This window comes from Nomascus leucogenys, chromosome 19 (assembly GCF_006542625.1).
Source record: "Nomascus leucogenys isolate Asia chromosome 19, Asia_NLE_v1, whole genome shotgun sequence".
In the NCBI taxonomy this organism is placed as follows: Eukaryota; Metazoa; Chordata; class Mammalia; order Primates; family Hylobatidae; genus Nomascus; species Nomascus leucogenys.
The window spans coordinates 71,437,971-71,450,946 of NC_044399.1; the positions used below are offsets into that span (position 1 = coordinate 71,437,971).

At 51.4% G+C, this 12,976-nt stretch overlaps 1 protein-coding gene across 8 annotated transcripts; it reads left to right on the forward strand.

Annotated features, from left to right (window-relative positions):
* Nucleotides 1-1,080: 1,080 nt before the first annotated feature.
* Nucleotides 1,081-12,556, forward strand: AIPL1 (aryl hydrocarbon receptor interacting protein like 1). Of its 8 annotated transcripts, none has more exons than XM_003274576.3 (6): nucleotides 1,081-1,386; nucleotides 2,235-2,414; nucleotides 7,782-7,970; nucleotides 9,226-9,402; nucleotides 9,527-9,668; nucleotides 10,454-12,556. In XM_003274576.3, the coding sequence occupies exons 2-6, from the start codon at nucleotides 2,256-2,258 to the stop codon at nucleotides 10,822-10,824; spliced, it is 1,038 nt and encodes a 345-aa protein (XP_003274624.1). In that variant the 5' UTR covers nucleotides 1,081-1,386; nucleotides 2,235-2,255; the 3' UTR covers nucleotides 10,825-12,556. The 8 variants fall into 8 exon arrangements, with proteins under 8 accessions (XP_003274624.1, XP_004091574.1, XP_004091576.1 ...); XM_004091526.3 differs by having other exon boundaries at nucleotides 1,081-1,328; nucleotides 9,599-9,668; XM_004091528.3 differs by having other exon boundaries at nucleotides 1,081-1,328; nucleotides 2,301-2,414.
* The last annotated feature ends 420 nt before the right edge of the window (nucleotides 12,557-12,976 follow it).

The window sequence follows — 12,976 nt, forward strand, 5'->3', positions numbered from 1 at the left end:
ACCTCAGGTGATCCACCTACCTCAGCCTCCTTAGTCCAGTGTTTTTATCTCTCCCTGTAGCAGAGTACTGCACCCCTTCCCCCTGCAACCAGTGAGCCTGGTGTCAGGAAGATAATGGTTTTGGGGAGCTGAGTCCAGTGCCTTCAGGGTGCAGAGGTGTAGGAGCTTGAACTGGCCACACGGTGGTGCCAAACACCAGGTCTTCGCATTCATGTTTCCCAGCCCTTCTGGGCGTCCCTGATGCCCTGAATAAACTCTGCCTGGTTCCCAGAGCACAGGGCTAAGGCCCTCCAAAGGGGAGGGGATACCCACCCTTCCCCCAGCCAGACCTTGCAGGGGAGGCAGGAGCGGGGCTGCGGAGGGCGCCTCAACTTTACCCAAACCCACCCCGCCTTTCGTTCTCCGTCTTCCTTCCATCCCAAGCCAGAAAACTTTCCCCTCTTCCCTTGGGCCACCATCGCAGGGCCTCCTGAAGGCAGATTCTGGGGAGGGGAGGGGGAACAGGGAAAGTAGGAAGGTGGCTGGATGGCAAAGGGCAGCTGCCACCCCGGCTGGCCTGGGGTCCTCAGGGGCTTAGAGTCTGGGCCCAGCCCATGCCTCCCCTCCTTTTCCCCTTCAGTGGCCTCCAGGCCTCTCTCCACATCGCCAGGCTGGAGTGCAGTGGCGCTATCTTGGCTCACTGCAACCTCCGCCTCCCTGGTTCAAGTGATTCTCTTGCTTCAGCCTCCCGAGTAGCTGGAACTACAGGCGCCCGCCACCACCCCCGGCTAATTTTTGTATTTTTAGTAGAGACGGGGTTTTACCATGTTGGCTGGGATGGTCTCGAGTTCTTGACCTCGTGATCCGCCCGCCTCGGCCTCCCAAAGTGCTGGGATTACAGGGTGAGCCCCCGCGCCTGACCCCCTGTCTTTAAGAAAGCTCAGCGGACCTTTTTCCTTCTTGGAGTGGAACAAAAGCCAAGTCTAGCACAACCCTGGCATGGGTCGGGCAGGGGCCCAGAATCACTGGAAGGAGCGGTGGATGGGACAGGAGGCGAGGCTGCCTGCGGACCACAGGCCCGTCCGGAGTGGCTCTGATGAGAAGCCGGGGCGCCTGGGGCACCGCCCCCACCGTCTGCCCTTCCCCCCACTCCTCCTGGCTGGGCAAATCCCAGAGTCTCAGCCTCCTAAGTGTCTTCCCCGGAGGTGGGATTATCTCCGCCTGTGCTGGACACCGCCCTTTCTCCTGCAGCCATGGATGCCGCTCTGCTCCTGAACGTGGAAGGGGTCAAGAAAACCATTCTGCACGGGGGCACGGGCGAGCTCCCAAACTTCATCACCGGATCCCGAGTGAGTGGGGCCCCTCCGGAGCAGACAGGGTCCCCCACAGCAGCCTTCCATATTCCAGGTGTGCCCCAAGGCACTGTAAACAGCTTTCAGCTTTGCCAAAAAACAGCCAGGCAGCCCCAGCCCTGGGCCTCCGGGGAGCTCCCAGCGTCTACCCATTCACGGGGCGTTTTTGGTACTTTGCAGATTCAGCTTTAGCATGGGCTGAGGGGAAGGGCTTTTGGGAATTTTCTGGAGCCCTAAATGTTGAGTGAGAAGAAAGGGGGTCCCAGGGATCTTGGTATTTGTCCCCAAATGTCTGTTGGGCTTCCCTGGACTGAAGGGTGCGTCTGTGACTACAGAACTCGGGCTTTGGCCAGGCAAGGTGGCTCACGCCTGTAATCCCAGCACTCTGGGAGGCCAAGATGGGCAGATCAGGAGGTCAGGAGTTTGAGACCAGCCTGACCAACATGTGAAACGCCGTCTCTACCGAAAATACAAAAATTAGCCAGATGTGGTGGTGGGCGCCTGTAATTCTAGTTCAGATACTCGGGAGACTGAGGCAGGAGAATCACTTGAGCCCGGGAGGTGGAGGTTGCAGTGAGCTGAGATCACACCACTGCACTCCAGCCTGGGCAACAGAGGGAGACTCTGTCTCAAAAAAAAAAAAAAGAACTCGGGCTTATTTGAGGAAGGATTTCTGGACACACAGGGCTGTGGGGAGTGGAATGGGGTCTGTAGGGAGGGGTCGGTCCCTCCTCCTTGGGGGGTGCAGGCAGGGTGGAGGTGCTCCAGGGGTCTGAGGCATCTGATGGGGTGAACTGAGTGAGCTGACCCTGGGGACAGCCCTGAGAGTCGGTGACAAGGGGGTGGCTTCTGCCGGGCCTTCAGAGGTGTGTCTAGAGCAGAGTGCACCGTCTCGGTCACCAGGTGATCTTTCATTTCCGCACCATGAAATGTGATGAGGAGCGGACGGTCATTGACGACAGCCGGCAGGTGGGCCAGCCCATGCACATCATCATCGGAAACATGTTCAAGCTCGAGGTCTGGGAGATCCTGCTCACCTCCATGCGGGTGCACGAGGTGGCCGAGTTCTGGTGCGACACCATCGTAAGTAGGCCCTGTGCGCCCGTCCCCTGGGACTAGTCTCTGCCGGGCTCACCCATCCGCTTTGCGGGGCTGCTGTGTTTCGGGAAAGCTGGGACTCAAGCGAAGCTTTGCAAAGCCAGTCCTGCAACCTTATTCCCCACCGCTGTGCATGTGAAGATGGAGGGAACAAGGGCTGGAAGGGGTGACCCATGCTGTGGCTGGCTGGTGGGGAGCAGGGCTATGCCCAGCAGGAGTGAGCTGGCCCACTTCACAGTCTTTACATTTGTGTGTGTGTGTGTGTGTGTGTGTGTGTGTGAGAGAGAGACAGAGAGAGAGAGAGATAGGGTCTCGCTCTGTCACCCAGGCTGGAGTGCAGTAGCATAATTATGGCTCACTGCAGCCTCAACTTCCAGGGCTCAGGTGATCCTCCCACTTCAGCCTTCCAAGTAGTTGGGACTACAGGCGCACCACCACACCTCATTTTTGTATTTTTTGTAGAGACAGAGTTTCGCCATGTTGGCCAGGCTGGTCCTAAACTCCTGGGGTTAAGCAATCCTCCTGTCTCGGCCTCCCAGAGTGCTGGCATTATAGGCATGAGCCATCTTGCCCGGCTAAGTCCTTGCTTTTTATACAGCATGATTAGACCTGGAGATTTTATACAGCATGATTACAGCAGCATTGGTCACTTTTTTGCGCTCCTCCTCACACTGCAAGTTTGCCCTCCAATTTATGGCACTCCGTAAATTACTCGTATAAGTTAGCTTCCTTGCCTTATGGCAAAACTCACTGACCTTTAGGCAACATTTCTTATGGGAACTTTCAAACATATACAAAAGTCAACAGAAAGAATAATGAATTTACCCAGTGCCAGCCACCATCAACCTGCAGCTGGTCTTGCTTCATCTCCCAACCCACCCACTTCCCTTCCTTGTCCTGCATGGTTAAACCAAATGCCAGACACCATATCATTTCATCTGTAAATACTAAAATTTGTATCTCTAAAATATGAGGATATCCCAGCACTTTGGGAGACTGAGGCGGGCAGATCACGAGGTCAGGAGTTTGAGACCAGCCTGGCCAACATGATGAAACCCTGTCTCTACTAAAAATACAAAAATTAGCCAGGCGTGGTGGCACGTGCCTGTAATCCCAGCTACTCAGGAGGCTGAGGCAGAAGAATCACTTGAACCCGGGAGGCAGAGGTTGCAGTGAGCTGAGATCATGCCACTGAACTCCAGTTTGGCGACAGAGTGAGACCCTATCTAAAAAAAAAAAAAAAAAAAAAAAGAGGATATTAAAAAGACTTTACCATTGTATCATTATGAAATCTTTCATAAAAACTCCAGTAATTCCTTAAAGCCATCTAATATCCAGTCACCGTTAAATTTTCTTTGATTGACTCCTTTTATTCTTTATAAATGAATGAGTTTGGTTTGTTTAAATCAACAACTGAACAAAGTCCCTGCATAGCGCTTTGTTGATGTGTCTCTCAAGTCCCTTTTTATCTATAGGTCTACTTCCTTCTTTTCTTTCTTTCTTCTTTTTTTTTTTTTTTGAGACGGAGTCTTGCTCTGTTGCCAAGCTGGAGTGCACCAGCACGATCTTGGCTCACTGCAATCTCAGCCTCCCAGGTTCAAGTGATTCTCCTGCCTCCGTCTCCCAAGACTACAGGTGCCTGCCACCACGCCTGGGTAATTTTTTGTATTTTAGTAGAGACCGGGTTTCCCCATGTTGACCAGAATGGTCTTGATCTCTTGACCTTGTGATCCGCCTGCCTCTGCCTCCTAAAGTGCTGGGATTACAGGCGTGAGCCACGGCGCCTGGCCTCCTTCTTTTCTTCCTTGACGTGGAAGTGTTGAAGGAACTGGGTCATTTATCCTGTAAACGTCCCATATTCTGATTTTCCTGGTTGCTTTGCCATGGAATTGTCTAACATGGTCCTCTATTCCCCACATTTTTGATAAATTGAAAGTGGGGTCTAGAGGACCTGATAAGATTCAGATTCTTCTCTCTCTCTCTTTTTCGAAAGTCTGCCATGGATGTACCATATACTTCCCTTTGGGAGACGTCCATCACATTTGGTTGTCTCTCTTACAGTGGTGTTAAGAGTGATTGGTGGGTTTAGGTGTTGACAGCCTGATCCATCCATTCCAAAGCTCCCCCTAGACTTTCACCATTGGTGGCAGATACCCAGACTCATTATTTCATCAGAGGCCACTGACCTTTTAAATGAGCATTTGGGGGACAATTTGAACTCTGTTCTGTCTTTCATTAGTTGTGTGACCTGGGGAAGTCCCGTCTTCTGTCTGCTACTTTATTCCTTCATTTATAAATAAGCAAAACTCTAAGTTAAGGGGTTGTTTTGGAGATTGCATGATATAACATATGAGGATGAATCGTAACACAGGGCAGTTAAAAATGAGAGCTATTATTTTGAGCTAGAATTTTTTTTTTTTTCTGAGACGGAGTTTCACTCTGTCACCCAGGCTGGAGTGTAGTGGCATGAACTTGGCTCGCTGGAACCTCTGCCTCCCAGGTTCAAATGATTCTCCCGCTCCAGCCTCCTGAGTAGATGGGGATTACAGGTGCCCGCCACCATACCTGGCTATTTTTTTTTTTCAGTATTTTTAGTAGAGATGGGGTTTCATCATGTTGGACCAAGCTGGTCTCGAACTCTTGACCTCAAGTGATCTGCCCACCTCGGCCTCCCAAAATGTTGGGATTACAGGCATGAGCCACCATGTCCAGCCTAGAAAAAATTTGAGATTAACCCACCAATCACTTAAGATGGGAAACTTAAGACTCCAAAAGGGAAAATAAGTTGCAATGGCTCAGACAAGTTAAGGGAAAAGATCTGGGTGAGATGCCTGGTTCCCTCTTAATCCTGCACACATTTCTCGCAATGTCTAATAGAGCTGGGCTGCAGCGCCATCCTCTGCCAGTAGGTGATCCCACTCAACATGTTATCCATTTATTCATTCATGTAGCGAATATTTGTTGAACATCTTTCCTTTGTAGCAGTCCCTGTGTTTTTCTTCATTCTGATGTTTTTATCTTAAAATCTGTTTTATTTTTTATCAAGTCAAGCCTTCAAAAAATTGGCTTCTTTGTGATTTTGGTTAGTTTAAAAATATATCTATTGACTTTGCTTAGAGTGAGGGGCTCCTGTACTTTAATTCATGCCATATGTGAGGCAAGGCTTGGCTGCCACTAAGAGCCCCCTCTGCATAGGATACATGTTTGCTAACACATGACAGCTGAGTGCATAGAAGGCTGTCAATAAATTCTTGATGAGTTGATTGATTTGTTGCTTGCAAAACCACAAGCTGTTGTCATTCCCATAATGTGGGCATGGCTCTTTGTTTCCTGTGGAGTCTGTGTTCCTTTTTCCATGTTGATAGTCACATGAGTGCACTGCCCATATCACAGGCTGGTAACTGTTTTTTTTTTTTGAGACGGACTTTTGCTCTTGTTGCCCAGGCTGGAGTGCAATGGTGTGGGATTGGCTCGCTGCAACCTCTGCTTCCTGGGTTCAAGCGATTCTCCTGCCTCAGCCTCCTGAGTAGCTGGAATTACAGGTGCTCGCCACCATACCTGGCCAATTTTTGTATTTTTAGTAGAGATGGGGTTTCACCATGTTGGCCAGGCTGGTCTCGAACTCCTGACCTCAGGTGATCCACCGGCCTTGACCTCCCAAAGTGCTGGGATTACAGGCGTGAGCCACTGCTCCCGTAGTAACTATGGGTTTTCCCAATCTCCATGCCCCCCAGATCTCCTCACCCCAGCCCATGGCTGCCGTGATTGTGTGCACGTGCGCATGCATGAGCGTGCACACACACACACACCCCTTCTAGAGTTAGTTCTCCACCTGCACATCCACCTCTTATCCATACACCCACCTGCTCAGGCATCAATTCATCCATTCTTCCCTTCAACCGATCTTCATTAATAATCCAGTCTTCCATCACTATGCATGCATCCATCATCTTCTATCTCCTATCATTCGTGTATCTATTATCTATCTATCTATCTATCTATCTATCTATCTATCTAATCTATCTATCATCTACCTACCTACCTACCTACCTACCTACCTACCTACCTATCTAGTTAGAAAACATTCACTGGGCACCTGATTTGGCCTGTGCTGTGTGTTAAGAATGAAACAAGCAAAGCCCCTAGCCCTTAGGGAACTTGAATTCTGCAGGAGGAGCAGACAGCTAAACAGTTGTAATGCAGGGCAGCCAGTGCCAAGACATAAATAAGTGAGGGCAGTGTGCTCTGGGGCCACAAAAGCATGCTCAGCTTGCTGGGAGCCACGGGGTGCTGAGCTGGGGGCTGCTGAGTCAGGGCCAGAGATGGCCCCTCCCTGCAGCAAGCTGGTTCTGGGGCCTCTCCCTCCCTTGGTCCAGCTCTAATCCTAACAGGCTCAACAGCCATCTGCTCATCTCTTCCATAAAGAGGCAGAAGGCATTTCGGGCTAATCCCAGCCGGTGGGCCGGGCGGGGTGACCTCTGTCTCTGTGCTGGTGACCTGGAGGCAGAGCTGAACTGCTGCACAGAGTTTCAGCCCCTTCACTTCACATGTTGCATGTGGGGCCAGTGCTGGGTCATCTCAGAAGCAGGTCCAAGAAGATGGGTTCTCAGGGAGCTTAGTTGGGGAAATTGAGGCCCAGCATACATACAGCAGGCCTCGCTGAGGCTGCACGGCTGATTTTCCCAGCCCTCCTTCATCCCAAGGGTGGCAAACTCAGCTCCTGTGCTGGCTGAAGCTGTGATGAGCCAGACCTATATCTGCACCGTCTCATTTAATCCCTACAGCAGCCCTAATACCGGACAGGAGCAACCCAGGGAACTGAGGTTCAGAGAAGTGCAGAGACCTGGGCTCACTGCTAACCTGCGGCACTGCCAGGACTCTCTAGGACCCTGGAGTCCTGCTCCTCCCACTGCCCCACATTGCCCTTCCTGCGAGTCATAGGCTTTGCAGAGCTCAGGGTTTTCTTGGGGCAGAGAGGTGTTACAGTGGACCACAAGGGCCAGAAGAGGCAGCTGGAGGCTGAGAGCATATGGCCTCTGGAGCCAGGTTTGAATCCTGGCTGTGTCATTTCCTAGCTGTGTGACCTTAAGCAACTTGCTTTGCCTCTCTGGGCTGTAGTTTCCCCATCCGTAAAATGGGGATAATAGTGCCTCCCTTGAATTGTCGTAAGGATCAAAGGGGCTCATAACAGTGTGAAGTGCTTTGCCTGGCACACGGTTAACCACAGTTAGTATTAGTGGCATAGTGAGGGAGCAGGATTCCTGCCAGGAGGGGCTCCAAGTGGAGGCGTTTTATGGCCCACCTAGCTCTGAGCAGGTAGCCCAGATACCATCCATCCGTTTCTCCCCACAGCACACGGGGGTCTACCCCATCCTGGCCCGGAGCCTGCGGCAGATGGCCCAGGGCAAGGACCCCACGGAGTGGCACGTGCACACATGCGGGCTGGCCAACATGTTCGCCTACCACACGCTGGGCTACGAGGACCTGGACGAGCTGCAGAAGGAGCCTCAGCCTCTGATCTTTGTGATCGAGCTGCTGCAGGTGGGGCTCAGGGTAGGCAGGGCTGGAGGGCTGTGCCAGCACTGGAGAGGGACAGCGGGCATCACGGGCACCCGCACCCCACTGGCCACTGGACAGTGCCCTGTTTCTCTTTAGATAACAAGAAAGGGTTCATAAGCCATGGGAGAATACGAATTTGAAAAAAAGTCCTCTGATTTTTCCACAAGAAAAGTCCATTTGGTGCTGGGTGTGGTGGCTCACGCCTATAATCCCAGCACTTTGGGAGGCCGAGGGGGTTGGATCACCTGAGGTCAGGAGTTCGAGACCAGCCTGGCCAACATGGTAAAACCCTGTCTCTACTAAAAACAGAAAAATTAACCGGGTGTGGTGGTGCATGCCTGTATTCCCAGCTACTCGGGAATTTGAGGCATGAGAATTGCTTGAACCTGGGAAGTGGAGGTTGCAGTGAGCCGAGATCATGTCAGTGCATTTTAACCTGGTGACAGAGTGAGACTCCATCTCAAAAAAAAAAAAAAGAATTAAAGTACACTTGGAACCAATTTTTAAAAATGTGATTCATTTTTATTGTGGAGGCATTTTATCCACTTCCACTTTCATTTTCAAGAGTTGGAGATTATAACCTCCACCTTGGTTCCTGTGGTTTGTGGTTTCAGACTTGGTTCTCTAGTGGCGGCAGAGGCTGCATGGAACTCCCCACATCCTCCCACCCAGAGCCCCAGAGTGATTGACAGCGTGTGTTTGTGGATTGGTGAGAGAGGGTTAGGGCCAGGGTCAAGGTCAGGTCAGGACTCAGCTTATGGCCAAGACTGAGGCTCAGCCTGAGAGCTATGTGGGTGAATAAAAATAAAATAAGAACTGTGTCCACCAAGGGCCGTTACAGGCTTGCTGTCACAGTTGTGTGGTCTGTGCACTGCACAACATGCACCGGCATCTCCTCCAAGGTGCTCATTATAGACATTGTATATTGGTATTTCCATAATGACAAGTTTCCAGCAGATGGCAATAGTGTATTGTTCTAACAAAATGAGTATTCGTGACAATTTTCTGAATATTAGAAGTGAAGCGTCTTGATGAATGGGCACCTTTTCCTAGTTTGCACGAAGACATTGATTTAGGGCAGGGTTTTTGGCGTTGTTCCTTCTTTCCCTTGTCTGTATGCACTTGACCAGCAAGCGTGACTTCAGGGAGATGTGCCACAGGGTCCCGTTTTTTGGGTCCCTGATGGGGTACAGGCCCCTGGGGTCCCTGCCTCACTGACCTGCAGCTCTGGGGCCAGGTTGATGCCCCGAGTGATTACCAGAGGGAGACCTGGAACCTGAGCAATCATGAGAAAATGAAGGCGGTGCCCGTCCTCCATGGAGAGGGAAATCGGCTCTTTAAGCTAGGCCGCTACGAGGAGGCCTCTTCCAAGTACCAGGAGGCCATCATCTGCCTAAGGAACCTGCAGACCAAGGTCAGAGGCTGCTGGCTGGGGCTGGGAAGTGGGGCTGACTCTGGGGGACCTGGCCAGCGCCAGCCAGGGTGGGGCGGGGGTCAGGCAGCTGCCTGAGGTCATGGCTGACCTTCTCCCTGGGCAGGAGAAGCCGTGGGAAGTGCAATGGCTGAAGCTGGAGAAGATGATCAACACTCTGATCCTCAACTACTGCCAGTGCCTACTGAAGAAGGAGGAGTACTATGAGGTGCTGCAGCACACCAGTGACATTCTCCGGCAGCACCCAGGTGCGCGGGGCTGCAGGGGCGGGCAGTGAGGGGGCGCCCAGCCCAGGGCCACGGAGACACCTGCCATAGCCTTCCTGGACTTTTCTTTCCACCCCACCAGGGCACCAAACCTTGTCTCCACCCAGCCGGGTTTCCCCGAGGGCGTAACTGAATCGTGGGTGATGGATGGGCAGTGCTTGGCGGGGGGGAGGCCCTTTATTTTAATGTGTGTTTGATCACTTACCCAGGAAGCTCACCAAGCTTGTGATTTCAGTGGAACGGTAAACAGGCTTTTAAAAAAAGAGGGGCAATCAATATAGAGAAAAATATTATGATGTCGATACTAGTACTGGTGTTGCAAAGATATGGTACCGTCAGTACTAGTATTGACTTAATGCTCGAATAGTGCTCACAGTAACAACATCCAGCCCCTGGCTCATGCATCAGGCACACGTCGTCTGTGTTTATTATCTCATTTAATCCTCATAATCCTCATAATCACCACATGGGGGAGGTGCAGGGAAAGGGCCTGAAGGTTATCTAATTTAGGTAGCGTCTATGAGAAAAATAAAACAAAGTGATGAATATAAAATTAGTCACAGGGCCTTGAAAAGGAGAGGAGGAGGTATTGCTATTATGATCATCATCTCCATCTCACAGTTGAAAAAACGAGGGATGGGGGATACAGAGAGGTTAAGGATCATGGCGGGGCTAAGGGTCTTGGAGGCTGGTGAGTCCCAGCTGGGCGGGGGCTGCCTCTGAGGCTGGGAAGGGAGCTGTAGCTGGATGCTCCTTGCTCCCCACAGGCATCGTGAAGGCCTACTACGTGCGTGCCCGGGCTCATGCGGAGGTGTGGAACGAGGCCGAGGCCAAGGCGGACCTCCAGAAAGTGCTGGAACTGGAGCCGTCCATGCAGAAGGCGGTGCGCAGGGAGCTGAGGCTGCTGGAGAACCGCATGGCGGAGAAGCAGGAGGAGGAGCGGCTGCGCTGCCGAAACATGCTGAGCCAGGGTGCTTTGCAGCCTCCCGCAGAGCCACCCGCAGAGCCACCTGCACAGTCATCCCCAGAGCCACCTGCAGAGCCACCCACAGCACCACCTGCAGAGCTGCCCGCAGGGCCACCTGCAGAGACACCCACAGAGCCACCCCCGTCCTCAGGGCACTCACCGCAGCACTGACCCCCCTGAGACCCACAACCACCCAGGCAGGGAGGAAGTGGCTTGGTCACTTCCGGTTCGATTGACCGGGATCGTGGTGTCACTTTTTAAAACTTAAAATTAATTTTTGAAATCAAAGTCAGACATACCCATGGTAAAAAAAAAAAAAAAAAAAAAAAATCCCAAGGGTACAGAAGAGCTTATGAATAAAAGTAGTTTTTTCCCCTACCCCTCTCATTCCTTTCGTGCAGTGGTTTTAATTGACCCTGTTTTAAATTCTTCTGGTAGTTTCCTCTATTTCCAAGTAATCTGTTTAAATCAGTTTCTCAATTTTACCCCATGTCAATGACAAATGAGGATTTGATGCTCTGATCCTTTCTCATCCCTGATACCCTTCCCTGTCTCCCCATTTTGGATAGTTACATTTGGGGGTCATCTCTTGGTGATTTTTGTAACTTTATGCAGGACACTTAGAACTCTCCAGAATTCCACTGACTTTAGTGGGTCTTGATGTAGGGTTGGCAAGCCCTGAAACTGGAGCTTAGCCCGAGAGGGTTCTTGGCCTCCCCCAGGAACGATTTCAAAGGCAAGCGCCAGTGGTAGGGTAGAAGAAAACAGCTGTGGCCAGGTACAGTGGCTCACGCCTATAATCCCAGCACTTTGGGAGGCCGAGGCGGGTGGATCACCCGAGGTCGGGAGTTCCAGACCAGCCTGGTCAACATGGTGAAACCTCATCTCTACTAAAAATACAAAAAAACTAGCTGGGCGTGGTGGCAGGAGCCTATAATCCCAGCTACTTGGGAGGCTGAGGCAGGAGAATTGATTGAACCTGGGAGGCGGAGGTTGCAGTGAGCCGAGATCGCGTCATTGCACTCCAGCCTGGTCAACAGGAGTAAAACTTCATCTCAAAAAACAAAACAAAGCAAAACAAAACAACAACAACAAAAAACAAAAGAAACAAGCAAAAACAAAACCAAAACGGCTGTATTGAAGCTGCAGTGTTGCAGCTCTGTGACTGCCCTGCAGAGCAGGGCTACCCCATAGGCAGGGAGCAGCAGCTCAGGGCAGTTCTGCAGTCAGATTTATACCCACTTTTAATTACATGTAGATTAAGAAGCTGCATATACAAAGATTTCTAGGGAAGGGGTAGTAACTTCTGGGTCCTGGGGTCTTTGCCACGGAACAGGGCAGTATGCCAGGGTGTTGCCATGGCAATGGTAAACTGACATGGCACCCTGGGGGGCATGTCTTAGGGAAAGCTGCTTCCACTCGCCCCTGTTTTAGCTCATCTTCAAGTTAGTCCGGTGTCCAAGCCCCACCACCTACCTCAGTCTGGTGACCTCCTTCTGTGTCTGATGAGCATGGCAGCATTGGGACCTTCCCCTTCCAACTCTCTCCCTCCTCTTCATCCTCCCTAAAGGACGGGTACGAGGAGGGACTATCACACCAGCGACATCCTCTAGCACCACCCAGGTGTGTGGGGTGGGGCAGGCGGGCGACGGAGTATCCAGCCCTGGGCCACGTAGTGAACTGCCAAGGCCTTCCTGGGCTTCTCTTCTGCCCCAAAGCTTGCCTCCACCCAGCAGGGGTTCCCCCAGCGCTAACTGTATCCCTAAAGTTCTGATGTACTTTACTTTTCCATCATCCCTGTTGTTAACATCTACCTTCTGTTCTGTAAGCAAAACTAAATTTTCTGTGCTTTGTCCATAGGTTGACTCTACAATCTGAAAATCAATAAACAGCATTTGCATGACTGTGGCCGTGTAGGTGTGTTTCCCTGCAGGGCCCTGTGTAATGCTTCCACTGCATTGCTTTCTCTGTGGTTCCAATTTCGGGACCCCTGGGACACCAGAATGAGGGTATTTCTGGCATCTGGAGTGATAATGTACATTTTAACATGGCAGTGTTTTATGTTTTTCTTCTCTTCTTCTCCTCTTCTTTTTTCTTTTTCATTTTTTTTTTTTTTTTGAGATGGAGTCTCACTCTGTTGCCCAGGCTGGAGTGCAGTGGCATGATCTCGGCTCACTGCAACCTCCAACCTCCACCTCCCAGGTTCAAGCAATTCTCGTGCCTCAGCCTCCTGAGTAGCTGGGATTGCAGGTGTGTGCCACCGTGCCTGGCTAATTTTTCGTATTTTTAGTAGAGACGGGGTTTCACCATGTTGGCCAGCTGC